At 67.6% G+C, this 14,617-nt stretch overlaps 1 protein-coding gene across 1 annotated transcript; it reads left to right on the top strand.

Annotated features, from left to right (window-relative positions):
* Window positions 1-2,751: 2,751 nt before the first annotated feature.
* Window positions 2,752-14,594, top strand: CYTH2 (cytohesin 2). Its single transcript, XM_087773186.1, has 12 exons — window positions 2,752-2,902; window positions 3,528-3,675; window positions 4,931-4,997; window positions 5,106-5,224; window positions 5,496-5,576; window positions 7,052-7,164; window positions 8,600-8,748; window positions 9,552-9,663; window positions 10,907-10,983; window positions 11,835-11,906; window positions 12,629-12,783; window positions 14,217-14,594. The coding sequence occupies exons 1-12, from the start codon at window positions 2,884-2,886 to the stop codon at window positions 14,302-14,304; spliced, it is 1,200 nt and encodes a 399-aa protein (XP_087629312.1). The 5' UTR covers window positions 2,752-2,883; the 3' UTR covers window positions 14,305-14,594.
* Window positions 14,595-14,617: the final 23 nt, after the last annotated feature.

Consider the following 14,617-nt stretch of genomic DNA (forward strand, 5'->3'; position numbering starts at 1 on the left):
CTGGGGCCCCCTGGGCACCCCCAGACCCCCCTGGGAACCCCCGGGACCCCCCAAACCCCCTGGGGCCCCCTGGGCACCCCCAGACCCCCCCGGGACCCCCCAAACCCCCCCGGATCCCCTGGGCACCCCCCGACCCCCCTCCCGGCCCCCCCAACCATCGTCTCTTTGGGGGGGGGCCCCCCCAAAACCGCCATTTATTGGGGGGGGGTCTCCCAAACCCACCGTCTCTTTGAGGGGGGGCCCCCAAGGCCGCCATTTCTTGGGGGTCCCCCAAAACCGCTGTCCCTTGGGGGGGCCCCCCCGAAGCCACCGTCTCTTTGGGGGGGGGGGGGCCCAAATCCACCATCACATTTCCCCCCCCCCCCCCCCCCTTTTGGGGGGGTCCCCAGGGCCCCCCCCCCGCCCCCCCCCAGCCCTGGGGGGTCCCTGTGCCTTAGGGGGGGCTGGGGGCGATATGGACCAGTTCCCTGGCCGATATGGGACCAGTAACGCCCAGTCCTGTGGGTACTGTCAGACCAGTATGGCCCAGTTCCCTGGGCAATAGTAGACCAGTACAGCCCAGTTTGCTCAACAGCATTGGACCAGTACAGCCCAGTTCCCTGGGTAGTGTTGGACCAGTATGGCACAGTTCCCTGGGTAGTGTCAGACCAGTACAGCTCAGTTTGTTCAACAGTATCGGACCAGTACAGCCCAGTTTCCCTGGGCAGTGTCAGACCAGTATGGCCCAGTTCCCTGGGTAGTGTTGGACCAGTATGGCCCAGTTCCCTGGGCAGTATTAGACCAGTACAGCCCAGTTAGCTCAACAGCATTGGACCAGTACAGCCCAGTTCCCTGGGCAGTATTAGACCAGTACAGCCCAGTTAGCTCAACAGTATTGGACCAGTACAGCCCAGTCACCAGGCAGTGCCGTGCCAATAGCTCCCAGTTCACCCAGTGCTCCCAGTATCCCCCAGTGCCCTGGGCTGGCTGCAGAGCTGGGCTCTCCCGTGCAGTCTCAGCCCAGTTGCTCCCAGTAACCGCCCAGTTGCTCCCAGTCCCCCCTCCAGTCACTCCCAGTGCCCCCCAGTCTCTCCCAGTTCCCCCCCCAGTCACTCCCAGTGCCCCCCAGTCACTCCCAGTCTCCCTGGATTGGTCCCAGTTCCCCCCGCCATCGCTCCCAGTCACTCCCAGTGCCCCCCGCCCGGCCCCATTAACGAATGTCAGTTAATTGGGGGGGGGGGGGGGGGGCCGGGATCATTGGGAGCCCCCCCCCCCCATGTGCAGCGCCGGGTGCCCCAGGCCCCGCCCCCTGTATAGCCCCGCCCCGTGTACAGCCCCGCCCCTTCAGGCCCCGCCCCTTCCCACAGGCCCCGCCCCCTGTACAGCGCCGGGCGCCGCCCCCCCCTTGCATGGATTTTTACGGAAATTTCGCTCTTTAAAATAAAATGGAGTCTCTGGAGGTGGCGCGGGGGGGACACGGGGACACGGGGGGGCGCGGGGGGGACACGGGGACACGGGGAGACACGGGGAGACACAAGGGGACCTGGGGGACATGGGGGGACATGGGGACACGGGGGGCGCGGGGGGACACAGGGACACGGGGACACACGGGGGGGACACGGGGACACGGGGGGACACGGGGAGACACAAGGGGACCTGGGGGACATGGGGGGACATGGGGGGGACATGGGGGGACACGGGGGGGACATGGGGACATGGGGGGGACATGGGGGGACACAGGGATGCGGGGGGACATGGGGGACACACGGGGGGACCTGGGGGACATGGGGGGGACACGGGGACACGGGGGGCGCGGGGGGGACACGGGGACACACGGGGGGGACACGAGGGGACATGGGGGGACACGGGGAGACACAAGGGGACCTGGGGGACATGGGGGGACATGGGGGGGACATGAGGGGATCTGGGGGACCTGGGGGGACACGGGGGGACCTGGGGGGACACGGGGGGACATGGGGGGGACACTGGGGGGACACAGGGATGCGGGGGGACATGGGGGACACACAGGGGGACCTGGGGGGACCTGGGGGACATGGGAGGGACACGGGGGGACACGTGGGGGACACAGGGGGACATGGGGGGACGGGGGGAGGACATGGCAGATGTGGGGGGACACAGGGACAGGGGGACCCCCATCTTCTTGGGGACCGGGGGACGCAGGGGACACGGGGGGACATGGGGACATGGGGGGATGTGGGGACATGGGGACCCCCATCTTCTTGGGGGCGGGGGGACACGGGGACACGTGGGGGGACACGGGGGGGACACGGGGGATTTTGGGGGTACGGTTTGGGGGGGGGTGAGTCGCCATGGCAACCCTGAGGGAATCCACGGGGACCTCATCAGTGATTGGGGGGGGGGGGTGGTGGTGGTGTCACCCCCACAGGCTAATGGCATCTCATTAATATTAACGAGGTGTGTTAATATTCAGGAGGCCCTTAGCAACCAGCCAGGCGCCTAGCAACGGGGCAAGCCCCGCCCTACAGGTCATCCCGCGCTCCCATTGGCTGTTAGGCCTGCCAGTCACCGGGAGGGGCGCGGCTAGACGCCCCTCGCTCCTTATTGGCTCTGCCCCGCCTTAAAGAAGAGGCTGTGACCGCTCATTGGTCAGCATACCTGCCTATCAGCCGATTCGGGGCTGTCCGGTCTCTCATTGGCTATCGCGTGCTGCCGATCACCACGCCGCGGCGGGCTACGTCCTAGCGTCCGTTGCGATTGGCCTTTTGGCCCGTCCCTCACCTACGCGGCCCTTTATTGGTTGAAGCGGCGGCGCGGGGCGGGCTGGGCCCGGGCGGGGCGGGCGCCGCCGCGGCGGAGGGCGGAGGAGACGAGAGGAGCGGAGGGAGCAGCCCCGGCCCGGCGCGAACGGCCGCCCCGGCCGCCATGGAGGACGGAGTCTATGGTAGGCCCGGTGGCGGGGGGGCAGAGGGGCCGTTTGCCCCCCCCCCCCCCGGGGGGGCGCGCGCTACGGTGGCCGTGCGGGGCCAATTCCGAGAGGGATGGGCGGGAGGTGGTCACGTGACGGGCCCGCAGCCTTCCCGGGGGGTGGTGGTCACGTGACAAGGCCTCACCACTCCTCCCCCCGGGGAGGGGGGGGACACACACACAGTTGGTGAAACCATTCAATGCCTGGGGGGTGTGGCTATGAGTCCTAAAGCCACGCCTGCTTGTGGCTAAACCACGCCTCTTTGGGGCAGACCACGCCTCCTCGGCAGCCCGCCCCCTGTGTGTGGAGCTGCGTGTGGGCGGGGTTTCAGGGGAAGGGGCGGGGCTAGAGGCAAGGGGCGGGGCCTCATTGGGTGGTGTTTGGTTTTGGGGCGTGGCTTACATTTAAAAATGGGCGTGGTTAAGGCCGAGGGGGTGGGCTTAGGGCCGAGGGGGTGGGGTCAGAGCCCTGGGCTGCTGGCGGGAGGGGGGGGTGTGCTGTGTTTTGGGGCAAGGGGTGGGGCCTAGGTGAAGGGGGCGGGGTCTCAGGGCAAGGGGGCGTGGCCGTGACCCCCCTGACCCCGCCTCCCCCCCTTTCCCAGTGCCCCCCGACCTGACGGCGGAGGAGCGGCTGGAGCTGGAGAGCATCCGGCGGCGCAAGCAGGAGCTGCTGGGGGAGATCCAGCGGCTGCGGGAGGAGCTGAGCGAGGCCATGAGCGAGGTCGAGGGGCTGGAGGCCAACGAGGGCAGGTACCCCCCCAAATACCCCCCCCCGGCACCCCCAAATACCCCCCCAGCACCCCCAAGTACCCCCTGAGGCTCCAAAATACCCCCCGGCACCCCCCGAGGCTCCAGAATGCCCCCTGGCACCCCGAAATTCCCCCCCGAGGCTCCAAAATGCCCCCATGGCAACCCCAAATCCCCCCCGAGGCTCCAGAATACCCCCTGGCACCCCCAAATACTCCCCAGGACCCCCAAATACCCCCTGGCACCTCTAAATGCCCCCCTGAGACTCCAAAATGCCCCCCAGGACCCCCAAATACCCCCTGGCACCCCCAAATCCCCCCTGAGGCTCCAAGATACCCCCTGGCACCCCTAAATCCCCCCCCGAGGCTCCAAAATACCCCCCTGGCAACCCCAAATACCTTCCCCCGGACCCCAAATACTCCCCAGGACCCCCAAATACCCCCTGGCACCTCTAAATCCCCCCTGAGGCTCCAAAATACCCACCTGGCACCCCCAAATCCCCCCCCCGAGGCTCCAAAATGCCCCCCCAGGACCCCCAAATAGCCCCTGGCACCCCCAAATCTCCCCCCGTGCCTCCAGAATGCCCCCTGGCACCCCTAAATCCCCCCCCAAGGCTCCAAAATACCCCCCAGGACCCCCAAATACCCCCTAAGGCTCCAAAATACCCCCCTGGCAACCCCAAATACCTCCCCCAGGACCCCTAAATACCCCCTGGCACCTCTAAATCCCCCCTGAGGCTCCAAAATACCCCCATGGCCACCCCAAATACCCCCTGAGGTTCCAGAATACCCCCTGGCACCCCAAAATCCCCCCAGCACCCCCAAGTACCCCCCCGAGGCTCCAAAATACCCCCCAGCACCCCCAAGTACCCCCCTGAGGCTCCAAAATACCCCCAGCACCCCAAAATATCCCCCTGAGGCTCCAGAATACCCCCGAGGACCCCCAAATACCCCCTGGCACCCCCAAATACCACCCTAAGGCTCCAAAATACCCCCCAGCACCCCCGAGTACTCCCCTGGCACCCCCAAATACCCCCGTGAGGCCCCCAAATACCCCCTGGCACCCCCAAATACCCCCTGATGCTCCAAAATACCCCCTGGCACCCCAAAATGCCTCCCTTGAGGCTCCAAAATACCCCATGGCACCCCCAAATCCTCCAGCAGATCCCTCAAATCCTTCCTGATCCCCCCCCTGAAAATACCCCCCCCCCAAAATTTGGGGTGCCTTCCCTGACCCTGGCTTCATTTCCCTGCTTCAGCAAAACCCTCCAGAGGAACCGAAAGATGGGGATGGGCCGGAAGAAATTCAACATGGACCCCAAAAAGGTGAGGGGATCCCAAATGCTGGGGTCCCTCCCCCTAATTTGGGGGTGGGGGTGGTTCCCGGCTGCGTGGATCCCTGATTTTTTTTTTTTTTTAATTTTTGGGGGGCAGGGGATCCAGTTCCTGGTGGAAAACGAGCTGCTGCGGCACACGGCCGAGGACATCGCCCGCTTCCTCTACAAGGGCGAGGGGCTCAACAAGACGGCCATCGGCGACTACCTGGGCGAGAGGTGGGGCTTCCTGGGGAGGGGAGGGGCTTCCTGGGGAGGGGAGGGGCTTCCTGGGGTGGGGCAGGGCTTCCTGGAAGGGGCAGGGCTTCCTGGAAGGGGTGGAGCTTCCCCAAAGTGGGCTCCCCCCCCCCCCAATAGGATCAACCCCTTAGGTTAAGCCTAGGGAGGGTCTGGGTGATTGACAGTGTGGTGGGTGGGGCTTGAATGGGTGGGGTGGGGGTGGGTGGGGTCTGGTGGTGATTGACAGCTCGGCTCCACCCCCCACCACCAGGGAGGAGTTCAATATTGGGGTGCTGCACGCCTTCGTGGACCTCCACGAGTTCACGGACCTCAACCTGGTGCAGGCATTGAGGTGAGGGTCCTTGGGGGGGCATATGGGGGTCCTGGGGGGCTTTGGGGGTCCTGGGGGGCTTTTGGGAGCCAGCTTGGGGCCCTGGGAGGGAATCTGGGGGCCTTTTGGGGGGTTAGGGGCCATTTTGAAGCCCTGGGGGGGGGGTGTTTGGAGGTGGGGGAGCCATTGGGGGGGCTTGGGTGGTCTTTGGGGGCCAACCTGGGGTCCTGGAAGAGAATTTGGGGGGATTGGGGGGGATTGGGGGGTATTTTGAGGCCCTGGGGGTCTGTTTGGGAGGTTGGGGGGACTGGGGGAGCCTTGAGGAGCCACCCTGGGGCCCTGGGAGGGAATTTTGGGGGGGTTGGGGGGCATTTTGAGGCCCTGGGGGGCTGTTTTGGGGCTGGGGTGGTTTGGGGGCTGTTCTGAGGGGACCTGGGGACTTTGGGGGGGCTTGGGGGTCTGGGGGATACCTCGAAGATTTGGGGGGGGGGGGTGTCAGATGGAGGATGATGGGGGATTTGGGGGGGTCCTGGGGAGGATTTGGGAGATCTGAAGGATTTTGGGGGTCCCAGGGAGGATTTTGAGGGTCCCAGGTCAATTTGAGGGATCTGCTGAAGGGTTTTGGGGGTCCCAGGGAGGGTTTTGGGGGTCCTGGGGAAGATTTTGGGGGTCTGGGGAAGATTTGAGGGATCTGCTGAGGGGTTTTGGGGGTCCTGGGGAAGATTTTGGGGGTCCTGGGGAAGATTTGAGGGATCCACTGGAGGATTTTGGGGGTCTTGGGGAGGATTTTGGGGGTCCCAAGGAGGATCTGAGGGAGCTGCTGGAGGATTTTGGGGGTCGTGGGGAGGATTTTGGGGGTCCCAAGGAGGATCCGAGGGAGCTGCTGGAGGATTTTGGGGGTCCTGGGGAGGATTTTGGGGGTCCTGGGGAAGATTTGAGGGATCCGCTGGAGGATTTTGGGGGTCCTGGGGAGGATTTTGGGGGTCCCAAGGAGGATCTGAGGGAGCTGCTGGAGGATTTTGGGGGTCGTGGGGAGGATTTTGGGGGTCCCAAGGAGGATCCGAGGGAGCTGCTGGAGGATTTTGGGGGTCCTGGGGAGGATTTTGGGGGTCCTGGGGAAGATTTGAGGGATCCGCTGGAGGATTTTGGGGGTCCCAAGGAGGATCTGAGGGATCCGCTGGAGGATTTTGGGGGTCCCAAGGAGGATCCGAGGGAGCTGCTGGAGGATTTTGGGGGTCCTGGGGAGGATTTTGGGGGTCCTGGGGAAGATTTGAGGGATCCGCTGGAGGATTTTGGGGGTCCTGGGGAGGATTTTGGGGGTCCCAAGGAGGATCTGAGGGAGCTGTTGGAGGATTTGGGGGATCTTGGGAAGGATTTGGGGTCCCGTGGAGGCTTTGGGAGGTCCCTGAGGGTGCTGGGACCCCCCGCGGAGGTTTGGGGGGGGGGGGAGGTGGTTTGGGGTGCGGTGGAGGATTTGGGGTGCCCCCCACCCCCAGGCAGTTCCTGTGGAGCTTCCGGCTGCCGGGGGAGGCGCAGAAAATCGATCGGATGATGGAGGCCTTCGCCCAGCGCTACTGTCTCTGCAACCCCGGCGTCTTCCAGTGCACGGGTAGGGGGCTGCGGGGGGGTCCCGCTGGGCTCCACCCCCCGGGCTCCACCCCCCCGCCACGCCCTGCCACGCCCTGCCACGCCCCGGTGGCTCTGAGTGGGCTGGATGCCTGGGTCCCCTGTACCCCCCCCCCCCATCTCCCCGTAGCCACTCGGATGCTGGGGTCTCCCCTGGGTTGATCTGGATGTTGGGGGGTCCCCTGCGCACCCCCCCCCCCCCCAAAGTCACCGGTCCCTTGGGGTCCCCCCTGTCCCTTGGGGTCCCCCTGTGCCCCCCTGGCTGTCAGGGTCCCCCCCCCCATCCCCTTGTTCCCCACCCTTGGATACTGGGGTCCCCCCATGCCCCCAAAATCACCTGGATGCTGGGGTCCCCCCTGTCTTTTGGGGTCCCCTGTGACCCCCCCCAGCTCTGGGGGTCCCCCCGTGCCCCCCTGGCTGTTAGGGTCCACCCCCCATCCCCTTGTTCCCCCCTTGGATACTGGGGTCCCCCCCTTGGATACTGGGGTCCCCCCGTGCCCCCAAAATCACTGGATGCTGGGGTCCCCAGGTGCCCCCATGACTCTTGGTGTCCCCCGTGACCCCCCTTGGCTGTGGGGGGTCCCCCAGTGCCCCCCTGGCTGTCAGGGTCCCCCCATGCCCCCCGTCTTTTGGGGTCCCCCCTGTGGCCCCCCCAGCTCTGGGGGTCTCCCTGTGCCCCCCTGGCTGTCAGGGTCCCCCTCATCCCCTTGTTCCCCCCCTTGGATAATGGGGTCCCCCTGTGCCCCCCAAGTCACCTGGATGCTGGGGTCCCCCCCGTGCCCCCCTCTCTTGGGGTCCCCCCATGGCCCCCCACCTGTGGGGGTCCCCCTGTGCCCCCCGACTGTCACAGTCCCCCAATCCCCTGGGTCCCTGTGCCCCCCAAGTCACCTGGATGCTGGGGTCCCCCCCCGTGCCCCCCATCTCTCGGGGTCCCCCTGTGCCCCCCCCCCGGCTCTGGGGTCCCCCCCGTGCCCCCCCATCTCTTGGGGTCCCCCCATGGCCCCCCACCTGTGGGGGGTCCCCCTGTGCCCCCCGACTGTCACAGTCCCCCAGTCCCCTGGGTCCCCCCATCCCCTTTTCCCCCCGTGCCCCCCAAGTCACCTGGATGCTGGGGTGTCCCCCCCGTGCCCCCCATCTCTCGGGGTCCCCCTGTGCCCCCCCCCCGGCTCTGGGGTCCCCCCCGTGCCCCCATCTCTTGGGGTCCCCCCATGGCCCCCCCACCTGTGGGGGTCCCCCTGTGCCCCCCGACTGTCACAGTCCCCCAATCCCCTGGGTCCCCCCATCCCCTTTTCCCCCCGTGCCCCCCAAGTCACCTGGATGCTGGGGTGTCCCCCCCGTGCCCCCCATCTCTCGGGGTCCCCCTGTGCCCCCCCCCCGGCTCTGGGGGTCCCCCCGTGACCCCCCCCCGCCCCCCCCAGATACCTGCTACGTCCTCTCCTTCGCCGTCATCATGCTCAACACCAGCCTGCACAACCCCAACGTGCGGGACAAGCCCTCGGCCGAGCGCTTCGTCGCCATGAACCGCGGCATCAACGACGGCGGCGACCTGCCCGAGGAGCTGCTGCGGGTAGGGCGGGGCCGGGGGGGGCGGGGCCTGGAGGGGTGTGGCCGGGGGGCGTGGCCTGGAGGCAGGGCTTGGAGGTTGGGGGGGCTTTGGGGGGTGAAGGCATGGAGGTGGCGGTGGTGATGGTAGAGAGCTGGGGGTGTGGCCTTGGGGTGGGCGTGGCCTTGGGGTCCTGTGGTGAGGGCTGAGGGGGTGGGGCCAGTGGGCGGGGCTTGGGGTTGAAGGCATCAGTGATGGCTGAGGGCTGCTGGAGGTGTGGCCTGTGGGGGCTGGCCATGAGGGCTCTGTGGGTGGGGCTTGTGGCTCTGTGGGTGGGGCTTGTGGCTCTGTGGGTGGGGCTTGTGGCTCTGTGCGTGGGGCTTGTGGCTGTGTGGGTGGGGTCAGTTGATGTGGGAGGGGCTTGTGGCTGTGTGGGTGGGGTCAGTTGATGTGGGAGGGGGTTGTGTCTCTGTGGGTGGGGCCAGTTGATGTGGGAGGGGCTTGTGGCTCTGTGGGTGGGGCTTGTGGCTGTGTGGGTGGGGTCAGTTGATGTGGGTGGGGCTTGTGGCTGTGTGGGTGGGGTCAGTTGATGTGGGAGGGGCTTGTGGCTGTGTGGGTGGGGCCAGTTGATGTGGGAGGGGCTTGTGGCTGTGTGGGTGGGGCCAGTTGATGTGGGAGGGGCTTGTGGCTCTGTGGGCGGGGCCAGGGGCTGCCCTGGGCTTTGGGGGGGGGGGATGCTCCCTCATGGGCGGGGTGGGTGGTTTGGGGGGAGGTGTGGCTGAGGTGGGCGTGGCCTGTGCCTGACCCCGCCCCTCTCCCCGCCCCAGAACCTGTATGAGAGCATCCGCAGCGAGCCCTTCAAGATCCCCGAGGACGACGGCAACGACCTGACCCACACCTTCTTCAACCCCGACCGCGAGGGCTGGCTGCTCAAGCTGGGTGAGCCACGCCCCCTCCCTGGCCACGCCCCCTGGCCCCACCCCTCCCTCTGGCCACGCCCCACCCCCTGGGTCCTCTCTGCTGTTCTCTGTCTCTGTCCCCCTCTGCGGCTGCCCTGGGTCCCCCCAAACTGGGTAAGGATCAGTCCCTCCCAGTGCCCCCCAGTACCTCCCAGTCCTGTTCAGTCCCTCCCAGTATTCCCCTGGGAGCCCCCAGTCCCTTCCAGTGCTCCCCTGGACCTTCCCAGTGTCTCCCAGTCCTGCTTAGTTCCTCGTAGTATGCCCTGACATGCCCTCCAGTGCCTTCCCAGTGCCCCTCTGGAGCTTTCCAGTGCCGCCCAGTCCTGCTCAGTCCCTCCCAGTGCCACCCAGGTGACTTCTGGTGCCCTCCCAGTACTCCCCAGTTTCCCCCAGTGTCCCACTGGGCTTTTCTCATACCCTCCCAGTTCCCTCTCAGTCCCTCCCAGTGCCCCTCTGGATCTTCCCAGTGCCTCCCAGTCCTGCTCAGTCCCTCCCAGTACCCCCCAGGTGCCTCCTGGTGCCCCCCCAGTATCCCACTGGGCTTTTCTTGTACCTTCCCAGCTCCTTCCCCATCCTTCCCAGTGCCCCTCTAGACCTTCCCAGTGCCTCCCAGTCCTGCTCAGTCCCTCCCAGTGCCGCTCTGGACCTTCCCAGTGCCCCCCCAGTTTCCCCCAGTGTCCTACTGGGCTTTTCTTGTACCCTCCCAGTCCCTCCCAGTGCCCCCCAGTTCTCCCAGGGGTTCAGGGGTGGGGGGCGGTTCCCGTGCGGCCGTGATTTGACGTTTCCTCTCTCTCTTCCTCCGTCTGTCTGTCCCTGTCTGTCCCTCCCCCGCCTGGTCCCCCCCCTCCCCGGCCCCCCCAACCCCCCTCCCCTCGCTGCCGACGCCCGGCCCGGCCCCCCCAGGAGGTACGTACTGGGGTGGGGGAGGGGGTGGCAGCACCCAGGGACCCACCCCCCCCCCCCCCAAAAATACTGCGCCCCCCCAGTCCCAGCATGCTTTGGGGGCCTCCCAGGATGCTCTGGGGCTTGCCCCCCCCCAAATCTATCTGCCCTCCCCCAAGCCATTTCTCCCCCCCCCCCCCAGTCTGCTTCCCCCGCTCCCCAATTCCCCTTGGAGCCCCCCAAAATCCACGTGGCTCCTCAGGGACCACCCCACCCCCCCCCCAACCCCCTCCCCCTCCCGGACCCCCCCAGCCCCCCCTGAGCCCCCCTGTCCCCCCCAGGCGGGCGGGTGAAGACATGGAAGCGGCGCTGGTTCATCCTCACCGACAACTGCCTCTACTACTTCGAGTACACTACGGTGAGGACCCCACCCCCACCCCCCCCCCAAAAAAAACCTCCCCCCCCCCCCCCAGACCCCCCCAAACCCCCCTGGGCTGTTCTGACCCCCCCACCTCACCCCAGCCCCCCTGAATCCCCCCCATTGCCTGGGTTCTTGTGTACCCCCCAACCCCCTCTGACCCCCTGGTTCTCTCTGGGGCCCCCCCCAAACCCCTCCCCCCAACATTGCTGGGGTCCCCCTGGGCCCCCCCCCCCCGACCACCCTGGGACCCCCTCGGGATCCCCCTGGACACCCCCAGACCCCCCCAAGCCCCTGGGGGACACCTCAGGGACCCCCCGAGGACCCCTCTGAGCCCCCCCCAAGCCCCCTGGCCCCCCCCAGGGACCCCCCTGAGTCTTTGGGCCCCCCAGGGACCCCCGCTGAGCCGCTGGGCCCCCCAAGCCCCCTGGACCCCCCCAGGGATCCCCCTGAGCCCCTGGGGCTCCCTTGGATCCCCCAGGGACCTCCCGTGCACCTTTGGCTCCCCCTGGACCCCCCAGAGACCCCCCCCCCCGAGCCTCTGCGCCCCCCAGGACCCCTTGAACCCCCCAAGGGACCCCCTGAGCCCCTGGGGCCCCCCAAACCCCTTGGACCCCTACCAGGGACCCCCTGAGCCTCTGCGCCCCCCTGGACCCCCCCAGGGACCCCCCCTGCACCTTTGGGCCCCACCCCCGAGCCTCTGCTCCTCCCAGGACCCCTTGGACCCCCCAGGGACCCCTCTGAGCCTCTGGGTCCCCCCTTAAACCCCAGAGCCCCCCCCCCCCCCCGAACCCCCCGGGGACCCCTTGACCCCCCCTCAGGGCCCCCCTGACCCCTTTGCCCCCCCCCAGGACAAGGAGCCGCGGGGCATCATCCCCCTGGAGAACCTCAGCATCCGCGAGGTGGAGGACCCCCGCAAGCCGGTGAGCCCCCCGTGGCCCCCCACCTCCCCTCGTAGCCCCCCGTGGCCCCCCACCTCCCTCCGTGGCCCCCCCATGTCCCCCCTACCCCACATCCCCCTGCGTGCCCCCCTTCCGTATCCCCCCCCCCCATGTCCCCTGGCCTTGGGGGCTCCCCCTGTGTCCCCCATCTCTTTGTGTCCCCCCCATGTCTCCCTCTGTACCAGCAGGACCCCCCCCACATTTTGGGGGGCCACCCGTGCCCCCCACCTCCCCCTCCGCCTCCCCCCAACAAGGGGGTCCCCCCATTCCCTCTGTCCCCCCTTATGTGTCCCCTGTGTCCCCCCATTTATGTCCCCCATCCCCAGGACCCCCCCCAAATTTTGGGGGCCACCCGTGCCCCCCATCTCCCCTCTGCCTCCCCCCAACAAGGGGGTCCCCCCATGCCCCCTGTCCCCCCAAGCCCCCCATTCCCTCTGTCCCCCCCTTATGTGTCCCCTGTGTCCCCCCAACGTGTCCCCCATGCCCAGGACCCCCCAGATTTTGGGGGACCACCCGTGCCCCCCATCTCCCCTCCGCCTCCCCCCAACAAGGGGGTCCCATTGCCTCTGGGCTCCCCAATGCCCCCATCCTCCCCTGTCCCCCCTCTCCCAATCCCCCCCTGTGTCCCCCAGCCCCCCAAAACCCCCTGAGCCCCCCCAAAACCCCCCGAGCCCCCCCAGACCTGACCTGCCGCCCCCCCCCAGCACTGCTTCGAGCTCTACATCCCCAACAACAAGGGGCAGCTGATCAAGGCCTGCAAGACGGAGGCGGACGGGCGGGTGGTGGAGGGAAACCACGTCGTCTACCGCATCTCCGCCCCCACCCGCGACCAGAAGGACGAGTGGATCAAATCCATCCAGTGAGCACCCCAAAACCCCCCCCCGGGGACCCCCAAATCCTCCTGGGGGTCCTCAAACCCCCCTCCAGGGCTTCTGGTGGGGTCCAGCAAGGTGCTATGGAGCGTTTGGGGGGACCCAGGTGTTTGGGGGGGCCTGGCCATTCCAAATCCACCCCCTGGGGACCCTCAATTTCCCCTGGGGACCCCCAAATCCTCCTGGGGACCCTCAACCCCCCCGGGGACCCCCAAATCCTCCTGGGGGTCCTCAAACCCCCCTCCAGGGCTTCTGGTGGGGTCCAGCAAGGTGCTATAGAGCATTTGGGGGGACCCAGGTGTTTGGGGGGGCCTGGCCATTCCAAATCCACCCCCTGGGGACCCCCAAATCCTCCTGGGGACCCTCAATTTCCCCTGGGGACCCCCAAATCCTCCTGGGGACCCTCAACCCCCCCGGGGACCCCCAAATCCTCCTGGGGGTCCTCAAACCCCCCTCCAGGGCTTCTGGTGGGGTCCAGCAAGGTGCTATGGAGCGTTTGGGGGGACCCAGGTGTTTGGGGGGGGCCTGGCCATTCCAAATCCACCCCCTGGGGACCCCCAAATTCTCCTGGGGACCCTCAATTTCCCCTGGGGACCCCCAAATTCTCCTGGGGATCCTCAGCCCCCCCGGGGACCCCCAAATCCTCCTGGGGGTCCTCAAACCCCCTCCAGGGCTTCTGGTGGGGTCCAGCAAGGTGCTATAGAGCATTTGGGGGGACCCAGGTGTTTGGGGGGGGCCTGGCCATTCCAAATCCACCCCCTGGGGACCCCCAAATCCTCCTGGGGACCCTCAATTTCCCCTGGGGACCCCCAAATCCTCCTGGGGACCCTCAACCCCCCCGGGGACCCCCAAATCCTCCTGGGGGTCCTCAACCCCCCTCCAGGGCTTCTGGTGGGGTCCAGCAAGGTGCTATAGAGCATTTGGGGGGACCCAGGTGTTTGGGGGGGCCTGGCCATTCCAAATCCACCCCCTGGGGACCCCCAAACCCTCCTGGGGACCCCCAAATTCTCCTGGGGATCCTCCCCCCCCCCAGGGACCCCCAAATCCTCCTGGGGGTCTTCAAACCCCCTCAGGGCTTCCTGTGGGGTCCAGCAAGATGCTATAGAGCATTTGGGGGGACCCAGGCGTTTGGGGGGGCCTGGCCATTCCAAATCCACCCCCTGGGGACCCCCAAACCCTCCTGGGGACCCTCAGTTCCCCCCAGGGACCCCCAAATCCTCCCAGGGGTCCTCAACCCCCCCCCCCCCCCAGGGCTCCCTATGGGGTGGGGATGCACCAAGATGCTGTGGAGCACTTGGGGGGGGGGGGGCGGGATCCAGGCGTTTGGGGGAACCCGGGGGGGGGGGGTTCCCAGGGGGTGGGGGTACCCCAAAACACCCAGGGGCACCCCAAAACCCGCTGTGGTCCCCCCCCCCCGCAGGGCAGCGGTGAGCGTCGACCCCTTCTACGAGATGCTGGCCGCCCGCAAGAAGCGCATTTCGGTGAAGAAGAAGCAAGAGCAGCCCTGAGGGGGGGCCGGGACCCCCCAGGACCGCGAGGGACCCCCCAGGACCGCAAGGGACCCCCGCAACCCCCCCCCCCGACCATGAGGGACCCCCGGGACCCCCCTGGACCACGAGGGACCCACTTTGGATCACATGGGACTTCTCTGGGACCCCCCCCAGGACCACGAGGGACCCCCCAAGGACTATGAGGGCCCCCCTGCTGCAACAGACCCCCCCCAGGACCACGAGGGACCCCCCAGGACCACGAGGGACCCCTCCTGCTGCAAGGGACCCCCCAGGACCTCGAGGGACCCCCCCAGCCCACGAGGGACCCCCA

This window comes from Nipponia nippon, unplaced genomic scaffold, assembly GCF_047370975.1.
Source record: "Nipponia nippon isolate SJK-2023a ecotype South Korea unplaced genomic scaffold, ASM4737097v1 scaffold_38, whole genome shotgun sequence".
NCBI classification, from domain to species: domain Eukaryota; kingdom Metazoa; phylum Chordata; class Aves; order Pelecaniformes; family Threskiornithidae; genus Nipponia; species Nipponia nippon.